Raw genomic sequence first — 19,797 nt, forward strand, 5'->3', positions numbered from 1 at the left:
GCCAGGATACTTTATGAAGTTGTAGAATAATAATTTAGAGCCTTAGTGAAGTTGACCACGGAAAATTATGACTTCATGGGTTTTACTTGATGTGTTTCAATCTGTTGAGCCCCTGTTTTTTGATGCTTAAATTGTCCCTTCTTTGGCCAGTAGGAGGCTACTTCAGCTGGTTTCTATCTATTAAGACCTGACCCTAGTTGTCTGGGAAATCTTCCTTGTTTTCTAACACACACACACACACACACACACACACACACACACTCCAGACTTCTCTAGCAGATTTCCTGTTCTGGAACCTGGGCTTTCTTATGGAGTGCTGGTTCCTTTCAGTAGCAGATAACAGCCACGCTCCAAACACTGAGGTACTCTCTGCTCCTAGGTCTCATTGCTTCTAGCCCTTTCAGCAGCAGAACTTAAAAGAACTAGTTTTTAAGAAAAAAAATTATAAATTCTGATTGATATTTCCAATTCAATTTGAATGTTGGAGTGATTTTTAAAACTTCTTTGATTTTATGCTCCTGAATTTTTGTCATACAGTAAACGTCTTGATTCCTAATACATAGAATTACGTTTTTGCTTTATGATAATATTCCTATATTAAGATTCATCAGACATTTATTAAGTACCTACACCAAAGACTCAGAAGCACATGGCTCAGCCTTGGACCCTCAGGTCCTTCAGCATGTTGGTCATATCCATTTAGTACTCTCAAGAATGACATTACGAACCTGTCATTAGCAGGATGTCTGGGTGGCTCAGTGAGTTGAGCTGCTGACTCTTGATTTCAGGTCATGATCTCAGGGTCGTGAGATGGAGCCCTGGGTCAGACTCTGTGCTGAGCGTGGAACCTGCTTAAGATTGTCTCTCTCTCTCTCCACTTGCCCCTCCCCCAGGTTCCATGTACGGCATGCTCTCTCTCTCTCTCTCTCTCAACCCCCCCCCAAAAACAAAAAACCTGTCATTAACATGGGACATCCTTACAAGTAGGGGAAAGTTTGACAAAGAGACATGTACAGAGGGAAGATGATACGAAGACAAAGGGGGAAAGATTTCTACAAACTAAGGAGTTCCTGAGGCTCCTAGCAGAGAGGCACAGAACTGATTCTCCCTCAACACTGAGAAGGAACAAAATCTGCTGCTCTGTCCAGACTTCTGCAACTGCGAGACAATAAATTACTGCTTTTCAGCCACCCAATTTGTAGCACTTCGTTATGGCCAACCCAGGAAACGAATACACATGCCCACTTGATTACCTCATTATTATCACTAACACAACATGGCCCCACATCAACTCATTGTCTTCCCTCTAAAAAGACTCCTCTTCCTGCATTCTCTGGCTTAGTTGTTCAGACACTCTATTTGCAGTCTTCTCTGGTTAGAGACCCAGATTCCTCAGCATCCATCTAACCAAATACGATGACCTTTCAACTTTACCTCCTGAACATTATGGATGTCTCTGTTCTTCTCTCCATGTCACTATTGCTTGTAGGGTCTCCCTCCAGCTCCCTAACGTGGCAAACACGACCTTCATGTGCTGGTCACACTCACCCTCCTAATCTTATCTTCTGTTCTTTACTCACTGACCGTGGAGGCAGGTCATTTTTTTCAGAATTCATCCTGTTTCTTGTCTCCATGCTTTTGCATATGTTGGGCTTCAGTGTGAGAAATCTTACCATAAAACAACCCATTTAGCTCAGGAATTTCTTGTGGAGGAAGATTCCTCACTGTGCTCTTCCACTTGGGGTCAGAACCGCTTGTATGGTCTCCCCAAATGGTCTGTATGTCCCTCTGCTATTTTGCCTAAGGCAGAGGCCTGGCAGTGATTTTGTCTGTCCTGTACTTTAGTCTGGAGAATAGTGACTGTGCCCAGTTTACTTTCGTGTCCCAATTCCTAGATTCTAGATGAGAGCAAGACTTCAGTCATGGTCTTTTAGTGTATACAGATTTGACCTCTGTTTACTTGCCCTGGTTTTTCATTCAGAACCATGCCTATCCCATCACCTCAACATGAAATAACCTCATGGCTCTACTGTCTCTGAGGTGAAGATCACCGCAGGAAGCAACCAAGGAAACAGCCCTGGATCCCCGTACATGCTCTGACCAGTTGACACCTACACATTCCCATTTTACAAAAATACTGCTCCTTCTCCTGTTGGGAGCATTATAGATGATTCAACCACTGAAGCCGTTGGAGCCCAGAAGGAAAATACAGCAGACTCACAGTAGTGCATTTGAAGACATCGTTAAAAGAGACAACTTACATAGGACTGAGAATGTGGCACAGGCCAAGAAAGTCCTGACAGAGAGGAGAGAAACCACCAGAATGTGTGGATGGACCAGCCAGCGGCTGTGAACTGCAGGGGAAGAATCAGCCACCTGCCGATCCCACAGGGAGGGACTTTAGGGATAGACACCCCCTGTCCTCACTCTTCAGCCTCCACTGAAAATCCAGCAGGATCCAGGAGACAAGGCAGTGTGGATGGAAACTGTGCAGGTCAGCCTCCTGGGGCCTAAATGGGATGAAGAGTGGATCATACAAAGGGAGGGGTATGTGGTCAATGTCTAGTCCAACAAATATAAATGAACATTAGCTTTTACAAATAGGAAAAATCATCATCCAACTGAGGTTACCACCCTGGATGAAGAGCTTCCAAACATTGTTTCCTGTTTTGAGATCCAGAAACTGTGAGTCTGGCCTGTGGGCTCTGATCTAGCAGTTCCTCCTAGATCAATGAGGACGACAACTTCGTACTTGGCTGTCACTTTATTGGAATTTTCATTCTTCTTACATTTTTCTCAGAAAGAAAGCTTAATAACATAAAGAACTGATCTCAGATTTGAAAAAAACCAGACAAAAGAAATTCTTTCTGTTGATATTTTTAATACCAAAGTCTTCTCATTTGTGCAGGAAGGTGTCCAGTAACTTTCCATCATAGCAAGGTAGGATAACTAAGGAAATCAAATTAAAGGACATCAAATTAAAGATTTAAATAGTGCTTCTGTGGTTAAATCCACAGGCAAAATCACTATCCTTTACCTTCATAAACGAGTGAGTTTCCTCTCTTTAGCCCAGTCTTGGATAACTGCTTCTCCAAATATAAGGTAGGTGATCAGTCCTGATAGGTTAATGGCAGATAACAACAAGAAGACATTTCTCCACCCAAATTCAGGGTCCTGAGGACACAAAAGCTCAAGTAAATATTACCCCCTTTCATCCTTTTCTCTGTGAGGCTGTATTAATAGCTTGCTACTGGGTTTCCATGCAGAAATTCATTCCCTGCAAGCAGCTTGGTAGTTGGATAGAAATAATATGTTCAAAGTGGATTTGGAATAGTTTTAATAAATGGGATTTAGGGACCTTTACGATTAGCTTACTGAACTGCATTTGTCACAGTTTAGCGAGGTGCCATGTTTTCTCTTTTGTACAAATCATGACATCAAACACGCTGAGTGTTTTTTTTCTTGCTTTGCAATGTCATGGTGGCAACATTGCAGGCTTGGGGCTAGACATGTCTAAAAAGGAAGAACTCTGATTCTATATCATCTTAGTGGAAAGACTTATTCTGTCAGATTTTCAGCTTAATCATCAGGAAGTGGGGGTAATAACATACCATCCTCATTAATTAATCAATAATTAAATGAGATTCCTTCATATGATATTCCTATAATGATGCCTGCATGTGTCCCACACTCCACCACATCTGTTTTAAATCATCCCTCTGCTTGGGGATGGTTGTGCAAGTGAAAATTCCAGAATGTTGCAGAAGACATGGTAAGTTGCCTCTATGCACGCAATCATCATCTCCGGACACCTCTATGGCTGTGTGGTTTCTGGTATTAAAGACTGAAGGAAATTGTTCTACATTTTTCTTTGCCAGGTTGATCTTCATGACAAAGGGGACCTGCAATTTATTGTGTTTTCTAAAATGAGAATAGCGTCTTTATGCCACTACCTCTAGATCTAGATGGCAGAGCATCTGAAGAATCTGTGACAGGAAAACTACCTGATTGAGGAGAAATCCATTGACAGTTGGTGTCAGGATTGCTGCTATGAATATGAATCCCCTTGTGGCTCCCGTAAGAAAACTGGAATGTCTGTGGGTGACAGGAATGTTCCAGGCTAGATCCAGAGGTGCTCCACAGTGTCCTTCAGCCCTGCTCTTCAAAGTATATCAAAAAGGACTTGCACTGCATATGTTCAATGAGAAGAACTGAGACAAATCAAAAAATACCCCTCCCCCCATGTACCTCAAAAAATGGCCAGAGGATCAACTGCGGTCCTTGCCTATGATTTATTATTTCTCAAAGTTTGGGGCTCCCAGAAAGCTTTGGGCTACATCTTTTTCAGAATACATGAATATAAGAGTGGAGATTACCCTCCTACCTTGGAGCAATATCTAAGACATTGATATAGATCCCTGAGTGACAGAAGGAGCTCATTCCACACGAGAGGATCAAGAAGGTCATTGTCATGATGTAGCTGGGGGTGATGTAGGGCAGAACCACAAGGAGCACTGAAGATGGGAAATTTCCTAGGGAATGTGGAACAAATTAAACAATGAGATACATCTTTGGCTGTTGGATGCTTTGCGAATCAGCTGACCTTCAAACCCTGTTCTTACCTAGAAATGTGGCAGCTTTTCTCACAGTAATGAGCCTAAAATTCTTGGTCAGGAGGAAATCTGCCAGCTGGCCTCCTAGTATACCAGTGATCCAGGCGACAAGAAAGGGAAGGGCAGACAGGAACCCATTCTGAAGGGGAAAAAAACAAGTAAACCATCATAACAGGGACAGTGAGCCCACACCTTTTGTCCTTTTGTTGATAAACTACTGATCATTGTACTGACAGTCCTGAGATCTCATGGTCTGAAGAAAGTCAGTAGCCTCTTCTATCATGTCCTTAGAAGAGCTACCAGCATTAGTGTTAAATCTTAGATGATTTTGTGGTAGGGGTAAAGGAAAAACTTTTCTGGAAGGAATGAGTTGTGAAGACAAAATGATTGGTGGGTCATGCACACTGGAGAAAGGCATGGAAGAAAAGGCACTCACATCTCTCATGTTAATGTTGAACACAGAGTTGATGTAAGTTGGTGTGTAGACCATCAGTGTAATCATTAGCCACTGATGGCCGAAGCCGCAGACACATATGGACCAAAGTGGTAGCGATCTGAGCATGGCCTTGATGGGAAGAGGCTGCTTACAAGGGCTGACCTGAACACAAATGTACGGATTAGAACAGTGAGATCTGCACCTCAAGCTCCCCGAGAAATCCAGAGGCTGACACAGCTCTCTGGAGATGCTTGGACTCCTTACATGTATCTGGTTGGCCAAGGACGATATGATATATTTTCTTTCTGTGATGTTTATCCATGGGTGAGAGATGGGGTCATCATAAACCAGAACAAATCAGAGAAGGCAGTAGACAAAGCCAATGCCTCCTGCAAGCAGAGGGTAAATTTGGGAACTGAGCCTGATTCTGCTTTCTGTGTGAATTTCTTTTCTGTCAGGACATTCAAGTCCTGGGAAAAGCCCTCGCTTATAATATCCCCTGTCCATTTCTCAAAAAAACCCCTCACATGAATATCAAAGCTTTCTAGAAACCTCTTTTAAAAAAAAAATACATTTCTTGATTTGTGTGAATGGAAATCACAGACCCTAGGGATGGCGGAAAACTTGGTAATTCAACCTTTTTAATATTACCAAAAGAAAGCTATTTCTTTTAACACTTTTAAGAAATTCTCCAGTGCTCTGTAGACACCAGCTTTGGCTCAGTTTTGACACTAACATCTGGTACAGACCCCATAAGGTGAGGGCTCAGTCTTGTAAGACTGCCCCCCCTCCTTCAGAGGCCAGTCACAAGCAGGGGGTCCCCATATCACCCACATTTCTGACTTGACTACACAGGTGGAGGTTCCTACAATTCCCATCTCGGTTTTGATAATTAATTGGAACAAAGTCAGCTCACAAGAGTCAGGAAAACATTTACTTATGCTTACCAGTTTGTTATAAAGGATATCATACAGGAGAGAGACGGACAGCCAGATGTAGAAATACACGGGGCAAGGTCTTTCATGCTCAGAGAAGAGGCGTAGTATGGGAGAACAGAAGGAGTCTTGGAAGAAGTAATGGGTGATAAGTTGCTTAAGTCAATAAAAACTTCAAACTCACAGACCCAAGAAGGTCCGTGGGCCTCAAGGACAGGAAACATGAAGAAAATGACACACTGTTCTGTCCTGATGTTCTCATTCACTATTACTTCATTTCTCAGGGTGGTCCATTCTGGATGATTTATACTGCTAATTTTAGGTACCTTAATCTGTCTTTAACTCCATCCATATAGTATAGTTTTCATCTCCAGAAGTTAGATTTGGGTCTTTTAAAAAAGATTTTTTCCCTGTCTCCACTTAACTTCCAAACAAATAGACTTAGGTTATAGCAGAGTTATAATAACTGTCTATTTTAATGCCCTTGTCGGCTAATTCTTAACATTTGTGTCCATTCTGGGTTGGTTTTCATTGATTTATTATTATTATTATTATGATTATTATTATTCCAGATTGTGTTACTGTGTTTTCCTGCCATTTTTTCCCCCCATATCTGGTGATCAATGATTGGAAGCAGACCTTATGAATAACAAGTAGTTGGGTGCTAAATATTTTTGAGCTTTTGTCTGGGATGCAGTTAAATTACATAGAAACAGTTTGATCTTTCAGGTCTTGTGTCATTTGTCAGATGGACCCCCACAGCACTTCCTCTGGAGCGAAGGATTCCGCATTACCAAGGAAGTCAATGGGGAGAGTTCTGCCCAATGACCTCTGACCTCTAAGTGTTTCCAGCCTGTCCTGGGGTCAGAGACACTATCTCTGATTCTCTGTAAATCCTGGATACTATTCTTTAATCTTTTCCAGTGATTTTCCCCCACTCTGGGCTCAGATGATGTCTTCACACACGTGTCCTGATGAGTGTCCCACTGCGGATCGAGTTGGTGGGGAGGAACCCTACAGAGAACCGGGTTTCCTGTTCCCTCTTTTCTGCCTCACGCTCTCCTCTCTCCAAGCTTTTAGCTTTGTCTCCTCGATTCTGTTTCTGCGGAGTTCCCTTGTCCTGCGCCCTGCCTGAGACCTCACCTCTCACAGGTCGCTGTGCCTCCCTCCCTGCACCCTGCTGGTGTTCAGTGCTTTCTCTCCATAGGAAGCTTGCCTCCCCCCCGGGGGTACACGACACCCAGTAGTGGCTGCACGTCTTTCTTTCCTCTCTCACGAACCACCTCCCTGGGGCTGGGGAGATAGTAGCTTACCAAAGATATAGAAGGCAAAAGGCCACCCAAGGTTTTGGCAGATCATGCCATCCAGGAGGATGGTGGTGAAGCTTCCCAATATCATTCCTGCAAAGAGAGAGCAAGCTGTCAGGCTCCGGACTGCCATTAGAAAGACACCGGCAGGGCGCCTGGGTGGCTCAGTGGGTTAGGCCGCTGCCTTCGGCTCGGGTCATGATCTCAGGGTCCTGGGATCGAGTCCCACATCAGGCTCTCTGCTCAGCAGGGAGCCTGCTTCCTCCTCTCTCTCTCTCTGCTTGCCTCTCTGCCTACTTGTAACCTCTCTCTGTCAAATAAATAAATAAAAATCTTTAAAAAAAAAAAAAAGAAAGAAAGACACCGGCAGAATGATGGGTGTTACCAGCATCACCAACCGTAGTGAGGCAGGCATGCTGGAATACGTGAACTTCAGATGTATCCCCCCACATGTTCTCCATTTTTCTGACAGTTCCCTAATAACATGACAGATGCTTCTTCCTTCTGTGCTATTTTAATTTTTACCTACACAAGTCGTGTGACGTATGCTTATTGTAAGAGTAAATTACCACAAAGAACCAAAGTTCCCCTCGTGTGCCCCCAAACCCATTCCCATTCTGGTCTCTAATGTTAACTAGTCCCCATTATGTGGTGTAGAGTTGCATGCCTTTCTTCTCTGCAGACATCTCTAATGTATACTGACTCACACACCTACCTCTCTGTAAAGGCACGTGTGCCCCATGCAGGCAGAAAGCTCAATTTGTCTGTGAAGGGGCCAGTAGCATTGTTTTAATTTCCCTGACCTCACAGAGTATTCTCATACATAGTAGGGCACACTTCCTTTTTACAACTTTTTTGAAACTAAGGTGTTCTTTCTGAACGTAAGTATAATTTATTTTGGTAGAACAGGCTGTCATCAGTGGCCTTGCCTGACCACTTGTGCATTTTTCATTCTGATGGATACTGTCAAAGTATCTTACAAAAAGGTTGTACCAAACTAAATGGCCAAAAATAGTGGTTTTATTCCCCCCTCATCTCCTTGAGAACATTGAACATCTTCAACATTTTAGTACCTTTTCTACCATGAAGTCCACCGAATCTTAATGTTCCCCTTGAACCCTCTGCCTTTACTCCAGTTACAATAGGGGACAAGTTCCTGCAGCCAACCAAGACCAGATCCCTCTGGACCCCTGGACCACGTCTCCTCCAGTCTTGCCCAGGCCCAGGCCGCTCAGAGAGGAGGCACCCTCAAATCTGTACCCTCACTTAATTCCTTGGCTCTCTGTTCCCACCCATCCACATATGCAAATTTATCTTCCTTCATACAGCCAGGACTCAAAACCAGACAAAACTTTCCACCTCTTCAGAACCCCTTCCATGTGCTTTGACAGTTTTCTGCTCCTTTTGTGCTTGCAGTCCCTGTCCTTCCACCCTTGTCAAGGCCTTTCAGGACCTCTGGCTTGCTAAGTCCACCATCGTTTTCTCTAGACCAGCAGCACATCGTTCCATGGACCCGTCACCTCAGACTGAATGTTGCCCAAGGGCCCCTGGGAGGCTTCCCAGTCCCCGCTACCTCTCCTTCTCCTCTGTCTGGGGCCCAGAGATTGGAGGATCATGGGACTATTTCCTTGGGTTTCTTCTCTGGGTGATCACATTCAACCCAGGTCTTCAAATACCATCTGTATCTTCTTTTCTTTAATAGAAACTTTTTTAAAAAAATGTATTTGACAGACGGAGATCACAAGTAGGCAGAGAGGCAGACAGGGTGGTGGGGGGAGTAGGTTCCCCACTTAGCAGAGAGCCAGATGATGTGGGGCTCGATCCAGGACCCTGGGATTATGACCTGAGCCGAAGGCAGAGGCTTTAACCCACTGAGCCACCCAGGCGCCCTACCATCTGCATCCTGAGAGATTTTAGTATGCCTTGTTCTCTGCCGTATTTCTGCCGAGTCCATTCGATCTCCACTCATAGTTCATAGCTAGCACTTGATTTATATGTATTGTAAATTAATGCTTAAATCTATCACCTGTTTCTGCAATTTGTACCCCATGTGTATGTGTGTGTGTATGTGTATGTGTATGTGTATATGTATACCTCAAGGGTATGTTTGTCTTTTCTGACTTTTATTAAAGTTATAGCATCCTGGCTATTCTCTTTAGAACACTGCAAAGTGTATCTTAAGTGTGTCATTACCCCATTTTCCCATTTTCTGTTTCACTGTGAGTTTTAGAGGAGTTTAACTGGACAAGAGAGCCCCCCATTTATCCTGTGAGCCCATCTGTACCGTGACCACTGGGATAGCTTGCCAGGGTAGTGTACTTGGGGCTAAAATTGCATCAAGGTGATTTTCCACCACAATAGACATGCTTTGTTCATCCAGCATTTGTGTTTCTAACACTTAGCCATGTTGCTGTGTGCAGTTGCAGTGTTGTTTTTTCCCCCATTTTTACTGCTGTATGTTGTTGCCTCATCTTCAAACTAAGTGTGTGTGTGTGTGTGTGTTTCTGTCACCTCAGATATGCACTGCCAGTTCTGTTTTATCTTTTTTCTGTAAGTGGTTAGAAAGTTTCCTGCTTATAGATGTGCCTCTGTGGTTCCCTGGAGAGGAAGATAGAGTATGTACTGTCCTAGAGCCTGGCAGTACCTGGGCCCTTCTACTTTGGGGTGTTTTCTGGGACGTCTTCCTTCAGCCTCACAGGATGAGTCATCTTGTTGACCAGGACAGCCTGCTGAAATCCCTAGAATCACCAGAAATGGCCATTTTTATAAGAACTATTGAGTTCTTACAGGCTTAGCCCATTCCACCTGCCGGTTCCTCCAATGGCTTCCCATTGGCCCCTCGGACGGCCTTGGCTTTGTGTTCTCTGAACCAAAAAAGGTTTCTAGAGGCCAGTGAAGACTACTTTTTGGAGACACTAAAGTATTCCCCTAATACCAAAACCAAGGAAGCCTCTGGAACTTGCAGACTTGTGGATTCCTGAGATTTCTATGCAGTCAGTCATCCTATTCCAGTAGCTCTATGCCTATGTAACAGGAAATGAGAGAGAATGGGGCTGTCTTCCTTCCAAAATTTTAAACCTTTCCTGCATGCTTTCCATCTTCTGATTCTTGTATTGTATTCTGGGATAATCTTTGAACTTACTTGTCCAATTTGCTTATTTGATGTTCATCTCCCTTCATTTAGGTATTCAGACCATTCATTGCAGTTAAAAATACTAACAATTATATTATTTTATCAGCAACTATTTTACAGCAATCTATTTTCTAAGTTATTTTCTCACATTTTTAGTTGAAGTATAGTTGTTGTATGTTAGTTTCAGGTGTACAATATAGTGATTTGACAAAGTCACACATTGCAAAATAACCACAGTAAGTGTAGTAACCCTCTATCACCATACAATAGTAATATTATTGACTCTATGCCCTACGTTGAACTTTCCATTCCCATGGTTAATTATTTTATAACTGGAAGTTTGTATCTCTTAATCCCCTTCACACCTATTTGACTGATCCCCCCACTCCCCCACCCTCCCACTTCTGGCAACCACTAGTCTGTTCCCTTTATTTATGAGTCTGTCTGTCTTTCCTCTTGTTACTGTTATTTGTTTGTTTGGTTTTTTACATTCTACATATAAGGGAAATCATATGGTCATTGTCTTTGTCTGACTTGTATCACTTAGCATAATAAAGCTTTGGGTCCATCCATATTGCTGCAAATGGCAAGATTTCATTATTTTTTTTATGACTAAATAATATTCCATGATGTCTATACCGCATCCTCTCCAGCCACCCATCTATTGATGGACGCATGGATTACTTCCTTATCTTTTGCTGTTGTAGAGATTGCTGCAAGATATGAGGGCAAATATCTTTTGTACGAGCGTTTTTCATTTTCCTCAGGTAAATACCCAGAAGGGGACTAACTGGGTTGTATGGGATCTTTATTTTTAGTTTTTTCAGGAATCCCCATACTGTTTTCCACAGTTGCTGCACCAATTTACATTCCCATTAATAGGGCACAAGGATTCTCTTTTCTCCACATTTTTTCCAGTGCCTTTTTGTTACTAGCCATTTGGACAGGTTTTTTTTTTTTTCTTTTTAAATAAATGTTATTATACATATTTCCTGGGATCTCTCCCATGTTATTTGTTAATCATGTAAAATTTTCTTTTAATTTATCCTTCATTTGGATTCATTCTTACAGTTTTTGAGTTTGGTCTTTCTCTTTTGTGCTCTTGGTTTCTTTCATGTGTTTGAGGATTGGGGGCGGGGATTAAACTTAGAAGCTCCATTAGTCAGTTGTGATAACTGATGTGAATTTCCTTTGCCCAAATTGGTGGACTATTCCCCTATCAGTGAATACTGAATACAAGCTCTGGTGATTGAAGATAATCCTCCAAGGTTATAAAGGGCTCTATGGGGGTATGAAGTCAGTCAGGCTGTGTGTGTTTGTATGTGGTTGGGGCAGGGGGGGCTTGTTTTCTGGGATGAAGAGTCCCTGGCTCTCTTGGTATCCATTAGTTAGCTTTTCTTACCCATCACCTACTTCACCAAGTTTATGTTTGTTAGCTCTATTCTTCCCATTTTTCATTCTTCCCCAATATTATGTAGACTTCTTTCTTCAGAATATTCCTTTCAGATACACTGCCTAAGCAAATCACAATCAGAAAGCAGTTCTCAGTAAGCTAAGAGAAATTCCAAAGAAGATTAAGTTGGATGCATACTTTATACATAGAATTCTAAAATAGACTCCAATATATCAGAATTTTAGCTATAAAAATGAAATCATGCAAGTTCAAGAAAAAACACAGGTGGATGCTTTTATCTAGAAGCCATAGGAGGAAAGAATGATCAATTTACCCAAAAATATGTTTCTTTCAGAATAGGAAAAATCATTATCAGCAAAGTCATGTTACAAATGACAATTTGGGGAAAAAACAACTGAAAGTCCTGTCACAAAGGATCCATCTCCCTAATTTATAAATACCTGGTCAACACTGAGGAGAAGACAAAGAAACATTCAATAGAAAAATTGTCAAGTAACCCAGGGTGCAGATGTTTCATGGTAATGTACTCATTTCAGTTCTGTGTTTTTACCTGATAAACTGATGGAGCAGAGTCGACTTCGTTCATGTGGAGGACCCCATTTCTCCCACAGCGCGTGCTGACCCCCTAATACCAATCCCTGAAATTAATATAGTTAGAGCTCTTGATGTGTGGTGCCATGTGGAAACTCCCATCCAGCTCATAGTTGCAAAGTGTCTGGATACCTGGCCTATGCTCTGTCCAATTCGAGTTGCAATGAAGGAAACTAGTCCCAGCTCGGCCGCCAGAGGGGCGAACATAGTGAAAAGTGAGGTTGCAAACAAAGAAACACCAACCACTCTCTTTGTTCCTACTCTTCCAGCAAGGTATCCACTGAGAAACGGCATCGGTATCAGGCCATAGCTGAGAGAACTAAAGATGATGCCCTGAATTTGAGGGCTCCAGTTGTACACAGGGACCTTAAAGAGACAAGAGACCGCTTCGGTGAGCTATTTGCAGGAAGGTGCTATCATAACTACAAAAACCTTGTTAGATCTTTCACTTGCTTTCACATCACTATTTCCCCCAATACAACTTTTTAACATAGAAGCCCCCAAAATAAGCATACAAGCAGATGAGCAGCAAGAACAAGTGCACACAGCTTCAATCTTGCTTTGCTTACCCCTGCAGGGATACTGTCTGGGGCGTTATTCAGGTCACCAAATGAGTCACCAGGCAGCCCCTCGGTAGAGTCATTAAACTGGAACCGATGGTCCGTGCTGTTGACCATGGCTACTATGGTGATGTTTAGGACAGTACACTGTGCCACCGTTATGAAGTTGCACATGTGCATGGTAAAGGCTATCCCATAGCAAGTGGAGCACAAGCTTAGACCCAGAGTGATTATAATGTGACGTTAGGGCTTTTCTCATTAAGCCATCATTTGTTTCTCACAAGTTGTAATACAGAAAAATACCACAGGCCATGCCTTGATGGTTTAAATGGCGCTCTGCTGGCTTCAGGAAAGGAAGATACAAAAGGAGGAAATCACTGAGTTCAACCAAAGGTGTTTTTATTTATTTTTATTAAAAAAATTTTTTTTTTTTAATTTGAGAGAGAGAAATTGAGCATGAGCCAGGGGTGGGGCAGAGAAGATTCTCCACTGAGCAGGGAGCCTGATGTGGGACTCATTTCCTGGACTCTGGGACCATGACCTGAGCTGAAGGCAGGTCCCCCAAAGGTGTGTTTATACTACAGCTGTGTAGACACTGACTTGCTTTGAGGCATCTCTCCTTCCCATAATTCTGTCTCTCCCATTCCTGGGTTATTATATCCTATTGTTGATTAAAATCCTCAGAAGTAGGGCACCTGGGTGGCTCAATGGGTTAAGCCGCTGCCTTCGGCTCAGGTCATGATCTCAGGGTCCTGGGATCGAGTCCCGCATCTCGCTCTCTGCTCAGCAGGGAGCCTGCTTCCTCCTCTCTCTCTCTCTGCCTGCCTCTCTGCCTACTTGTGATCTCTCTCTGTCAAATAAATAAATAAAATCTTAAAAATAAAATAAAATAAAATAAAATAAAGTCCTCAGAAGTAAATACATATATAGTAAAGTGTACATTTTATATACATATAAATAAAAATATGTATATGTACATATTTACATTCTGTAATTTAAATAAACTATGTTATATATATTTTGTGTACTACATTATAAATTAGGTATATATAAAACACAATTTTTTAAACTCTGAAGGAGTTGTTCCTTGGTGTAGATGATGATTCTTATTATTCTTTATGTCTTCAGGCGTTGAGGACAAGCTTTCAGTTAAAGTTTAAAATTAAGAGGTGCCTGTGTGGCTCAGTCAGTTAAGTGTCCCACTCTTGATTTTGGCTCAGGTCATGATCTTGGGGTTGTGAGGTCAGGCTCCACACTCAGTGGGGAACCTGCTTGAGATTCTCTCTCTCCCTCTCCCTCTGCTCACTCTCTTCCCCCCGCTTTCTCTCAAATAAGTAAATAAGTAAAAAAGATTCTCTTTTTCCTCTTCCTCTCCCACCCCATTCCTGTGCTCTCACTCTCTCTAAAAAAATAAAATGAAGTTTGAAATTAAACCCCTAAAAATGTCTTCTCAGGCAAATTCACAACCACAAACTATGGAAAAAATATAGCAAAAAAAAAAAAAAAAGGTAGAAAAAGAAATGAGCACAACATTCAAATCTGGTTTTGCATTTCTAGGAAAGACAGCTACTGCTGGGAAGAAGCTATTGCAATAATGCAGAAGACAAGTGAAGAACGTTGGACGGGGGTCATAGCAGTAGAAGAGCAAAAAGGTAATCAGATCCCAGATCAATCCCCAGCATGAGTCACACTAAATCAAGGTTTCAGTTTTATAGACTGGTGGGGGAAGGGCACTGGAGAGGTTCTTGTTCTAAGAACTAGAAGCCTGGTTCACTGAGGAAGGAAGTTCTGTGGCAAGAGCAGGTTTGTGGGGAGTGGGGATGATCAAGAGCTTATTGTTAGACCCACAGAGATCCCTCTTAGGGACCTAAGGGAAGGTGTCTAGAATGTTGTTGGATACACAACTTTAGAGTTTAGAAGAGATATAGGGGCTGAGGTATAAGACTGGACACTCATAACCTACACATAATACTTGAAGCCATGGTATTCGGGAAAAGAAAACACAGAGGGAGGAGAACCAATGACTAACTCTGGGCACGTCTGATATTTACAGAGGCCAAATACGTGGGTACAACCAGTGAAAGGGAATGATCAGAGGGTTTGGAAGAAAACCAGGAGAGTGTGGTGTCCTGGAAGCCAAGGGGAAAAGGGTTTCTGGGAGAAGGAAGTCAGCAAGTGTGTCAGATGGTCCGGATAGCTCATGTAACGTAATGACTGAGGATCAATTCACTTAATCCTTACACAATCCTTTGAGGAAGCTACTGCTACTATCCCCATTTTACAGATGTACCTATGCTACACATAGGTATAGAGAGACCAGCTAATGGTGTAGGTCAGGTGTCTATGCTCTTAAACATTGTATCACAAGTATATGATGGCTTTTCTTTTGTTCTAGATGACACCATGAGAATACATTTGCTATAAACCAAGTGCACCCATCTGTGGATGAATCATATGGCTATATGGTGTAGAATAGAAGGTCGACACCCTGTGTCTTCAAAAAGTCCTCATAACTTCAAGGAAGGAGTCACCTTGAGATCACAAAAGAGCCTTCCTCAAAAAGCCATGCTGTTTTCTCTTTAAATGTAGCAGAAGCCTTTGTAGTGAAGGTGGGGGCAGAATTTTGATAAGTGAGAAGCTCAAATATAATACTTTTTAAAAAATATTTTATTTATTTATTTATTTGACAAACAGAGATCACAAGTAGACAGAGAGGCAGGCAGAGAGAGAGAGAGAGAGAGAGAAGCAGGCTCCCTGCTGAGCAGAGAGCCCAATGCGGGACTCGATCCCAGGACCCCGAGATCATGACCTGAGCCGAAGGCAGTGGCTTAACCCACTGAGCCACCCAGGCGCCCAAATATAATACTTTTATAGGGGTTTTCTTTCCTGATTCAGGGCCAAGTAGTGACATCTATGTCAATCAAATCAACTACTAATTCATGAGTTCTTGGGGGTCTCTGATTTCTCCAAGTTGCCCAGGAGTCCTAAAGACAAAGACTACTGAAAAGTAGTACCAGTGAACCAATAGGCTAATGGCTCATGAATGAGGGCATTAAACATCTGCCGTATTAGATTACTGAAAGACTAAATACATGCTTGCTGGGTAGTAAGTATTCCTTGCTATTATATGTGTCCTTAAGGATGGTTTCTGTTCTGTGTCCATTCTGAATAAATAGTTCTGGCCATGTCCACCTAATAGGTTGGTACCAGTGTCATGCTGACTGTGAAATATTTTTAAGGATTGCCCTTTTAAGGATTACCTGAGAATGTATGAGTTTGTGTGTCTGTGTGTGAGAGAGTGTGTGCAAATTAATACATATCTTGGAGTTATGGTACTTAACCACTGGAAGTCATGGACTTTTGAAACTGGAATCTTATGTCAAAGAATTCAGTACTATAATCACAGTCGAGAAGACTTGTTTTTTAACTTAATGTGACAGACAGATCCTAAGGTGACTTCAGTATTGCTCACCTCATGGTGTTCACGGATTTGTGTAATCCCCTCCACCTGAACGGCGGCAAGACCTATGAGTTGCTTCCAGCCAGCGTAAGTGAGGTGATGCCCTCTCGTGATTACATTATATAAGACTCCATCTTAGCAGACTGAAGCTAGATCCTTTCCTCATGGGCTTGATAAAGTAAACAGAAAGATGGTGAAGCCCATATGGTAAGGAACTATGGACTTTCCCTAGGACAAGAGAGCAACCTCTAGCCAAAACCCGGCCCAAACCAGGGCCTTCAGCTGTATAGCTGTAAGGAGATGAATTCTCCTAACAACCTGAATGAGCTTGGAAGTGGGACCTTCCCCAGTCTAGCCTCCAGTTGAGAAGGCACCCTGGCCAACTCCTTGATTGCAGCCTTGTGAGATGCAGAGAACAGCCAACTAAACCACGGCATGTCTTAAACTCTGACCCACAGATTACATAACATAATAAATGTGCATCATTTTAGACCAGTAAGTTTGTGGTAATATGTATACAGGAATAGAAAATGAATACAGTAGGCAAAAAATAATAAAGGTGAGTTATATATATTAATAGACTATACAAGAGGCTTTTTTTTTTTTTAGACGGGATGGCAAGCATTGAGACACATTTGCATTAGGCTGCAATGAAATTTTCATGAAGTAAAATCAGACATAAATAAGCAGAAAAATCTAAGGAACAATAGAAAAACATGCAAAGAAATCATACAGTGAGTAAAGGACATTGTGGCAATTGATGGAGGAGATCTAATTTATATAATAAGTGATTCTGAGCTAACTGGTGAACTATATGGAGAAATGGAGTTGGAACAATATCTTGTATTGTAAATCAAAATAAAGTCTAGATATAATACAGTCGCAGTGCATTTTGTCAAATTAGAGATGCCATTGATTTTGAGATGTGTCATCTTTTGTTCCACTAAAAATCAATTGATCAACGAATCAAAGAAATCAAATGTAACAGATTCTAAACTGAATGTCTGAGTTCCCCTCCCCAGCTCATTTCACCCGGGCTGTTTCTCAGCTCAGTGGACAGAAATCCCAACCTTGCAGATACTTTGCAATTATCCTTGATTTCTTCGTTTCACATGTTAGATCCTATTTATCTGGAACATACTGTTGTCTTTACACTGAAAATGTGTATAGACTCAAACCCCTTCTCACCAGGGCCATTGTTATCTTTTGGTTTGGAGCTGCTTCCAGTGGGTTCTGGCTACCAAGATCTCTTGCTTAGATTTCTGCAATAGCCTTTAGCTTGATTTCCTGCCCCCAATTAATCTTCAATACAGCAATTGGAGTGTTCTAGTCATACCATAAATTAGATCACCCCCTCTTCCACTCAAAATCTTCAATGTGGCTTCACTTTTATTCAGATGAAAAACTAAGGTCTCTGTAGTGGCCAATGGAAATGAAATATTTATGCCCTTTGCCTCAAAATTTTATATTTCTTAGGAATAAACACTGAGGAAATAATAATTCTAACTGTAGACATGGGTTATGTTAAAGGATGCATATATATATATATATAAAATACAGACATTTTATATATGTATAAAACATATATGTAAAATAGCTAAGTAGCAAGACAAAACTCTGTAACTTAAATATCCAACTACAAGATTTTTTACGTAAATAATGCTTTATCTATTGGATATATTAGAATAATAATATGCATCCTTTAAGAAGAATGATTGAGTATTATAAAGCAATATGGAAAGGTGTGTATGGTCAAACTAAAATGTTCTGACTTTACCTAATTAAGCAATGCAATTATATTTACAATATTATTATGCAATGACAAGCAGAATATATAATGCTAGGTGTATACAAATTTGGTAGCAATTGTCAAAAAAAGGTAAATGCATATGGACCAAGATTAGAAGATAATTATCAAAAATAAAAGACTTGTTTTTTATTGTATTTATTTATCTATTTTATATTTTTGGTGGGCAACAAAAGCACGGTTTAGTGAGCAATAGCAAAGTGATAGTACAAAGCTCCCGAGGAGGGAGAGGACCTGAGGGGGTTGCCCAAAAGGCTTGTTTTTTGAATACAGTGGTATTTATTTCCTTCATATATTTGAAAAATATGCATTAATATTGTCTGATTTTAAACAAGAATTAAATGACTTACAAGGTGGTATAATTTGTATTATGACACTGCCCATAAAGAACCCACCACAGAATCCTAAAACCAAGCGGTCACAGCTGCATTTACCTTTCTTGCGAATGGGCTTCTCATCCACTCGCCTATCTTGGGAGCACTTCCTCTTCCCCACTGTGGCACTCCACTCTGCCATTGTGTTCTTTCCCCCTGATGTTTTTCACCTGTCAGGGTAATATGCAGGTGTCAGCCAAGAGAAAGAGACTCTTTTGAAACATTTAAGCAGTGGGCAACAAGCAAACCAAAGCTAGGCCATTCCATCAGGTTCGGATATGGGGAGGGTCACTATTCCTTCTTGGCTCACGACAACAGATGCACCGCACTTAAGGTGTGGAACTGTCCATTACAAGGACCTAGAGTGCTTGCTGGGTGCCAGTTTAAGAGTGCTGGCTTTGGAGCTAGGCATTACCAAGTTCAAATCCAGGCTCATGATTTACGCAATGTGCCAAATGCCACCAGGAGCAAATTTGTATATATTGAGATTCTTGACTATTATTATTAATAATAACCAGCCCCACAACCACCGCTGCACTGGCATCAAGGATGAGAAGAGTTCCGTAGACTGCTCGTGTCTGGCACCCAGCAAGTGGTTGGCACATGGTTTATTGTCATCGTTGTTGAACCACCACACATGTGGGTCATCTCAGAGCTGTACTTTTCTGGAATGCTCTACCACACTGAGAACCTGGCTTCTAGTGTCCCTGATGATTCCCCTACTTCTTCTCCAGTTGACACACTGAGATTGTTGCTGTATGTATGTCGCCAATACTTGGGGACCATAAATATGGTGTGATATGATATGATAATATCATTTTAATCCCATATTATTTCTGGCCACAGATGATGAAGTGTCTACAAAGTTCTGAAATAACTAACATGGAGATTTTGACACTAGTATTGTTTGGGGTCCCTACAATTTGGACCATGACTGTCTCAAATGAACAAAGTTCTGTCATAAACAGGATCTGTTTGGTTTAAGGTTATAAATATCCTCTTATTTAATTAACAAGTAGTTGGGATTATGAAGTTGGTTTTAACTGGCCCATAGCAAGAAAAACTGAAACCATATATACTACCCAGCAGGGGAAAATGGAGATAAAACTGGATGATGAAAATGTCATTCTTTAGCAGTTGGGTCTGAGATAAAAAATACCACCATGT

The 19,797-nt window shown here is 41.6% G+C and overlaps 1 protein-coding gene across 1 annotated transcript; it reads right to left on the reverse strand.

The window, feature by feature from the left end:
• Nucleotides 1–2,752: 2,752 nt before the first annotated feature.
• On the reverse strand, nt 2,753–16,466 carry SLC17A3 (solute carrier family 17 member 3). Its single transcript, XM_045082304.1, is given in 11 exon segments — nt 2,753–2,949; nt 3,038–3,174; nt 4,005–4,095; nt 4,385–4,532; nt 4,623–4,752; nt 5,050–5,438; nt 7,298–7,384; nt 12,389–12,476; nt 12,562–12,795; nt 12,999–13,203; nt 16,462–16,466. Coding segments are annotated over 10 exon segments (1,512 nt in total). The 3' UTR covers nt 2,753–2,949; nt 3,038–3,039.
• Nucleotides 16,467–19,797: the final 3,331 nt, after the last annotated feature.

Source organism: Mustela putorius, unplaced genomic scaffold, assembly GCF_011764305.1.
Source record: "Mustela putorius furo isolate JIRA1106 unplaced genomic scaffold, ASM1176430v1.1 tig00000594_pilon_pilon_pilon, whole genome shotgun sequence".
Classification (NCBI taxonomy): Eukaryota; Metazoa; Chordata; class Mammalia; order Carnivora; family Mustelidae; genus Mustela; species Mustela putorius.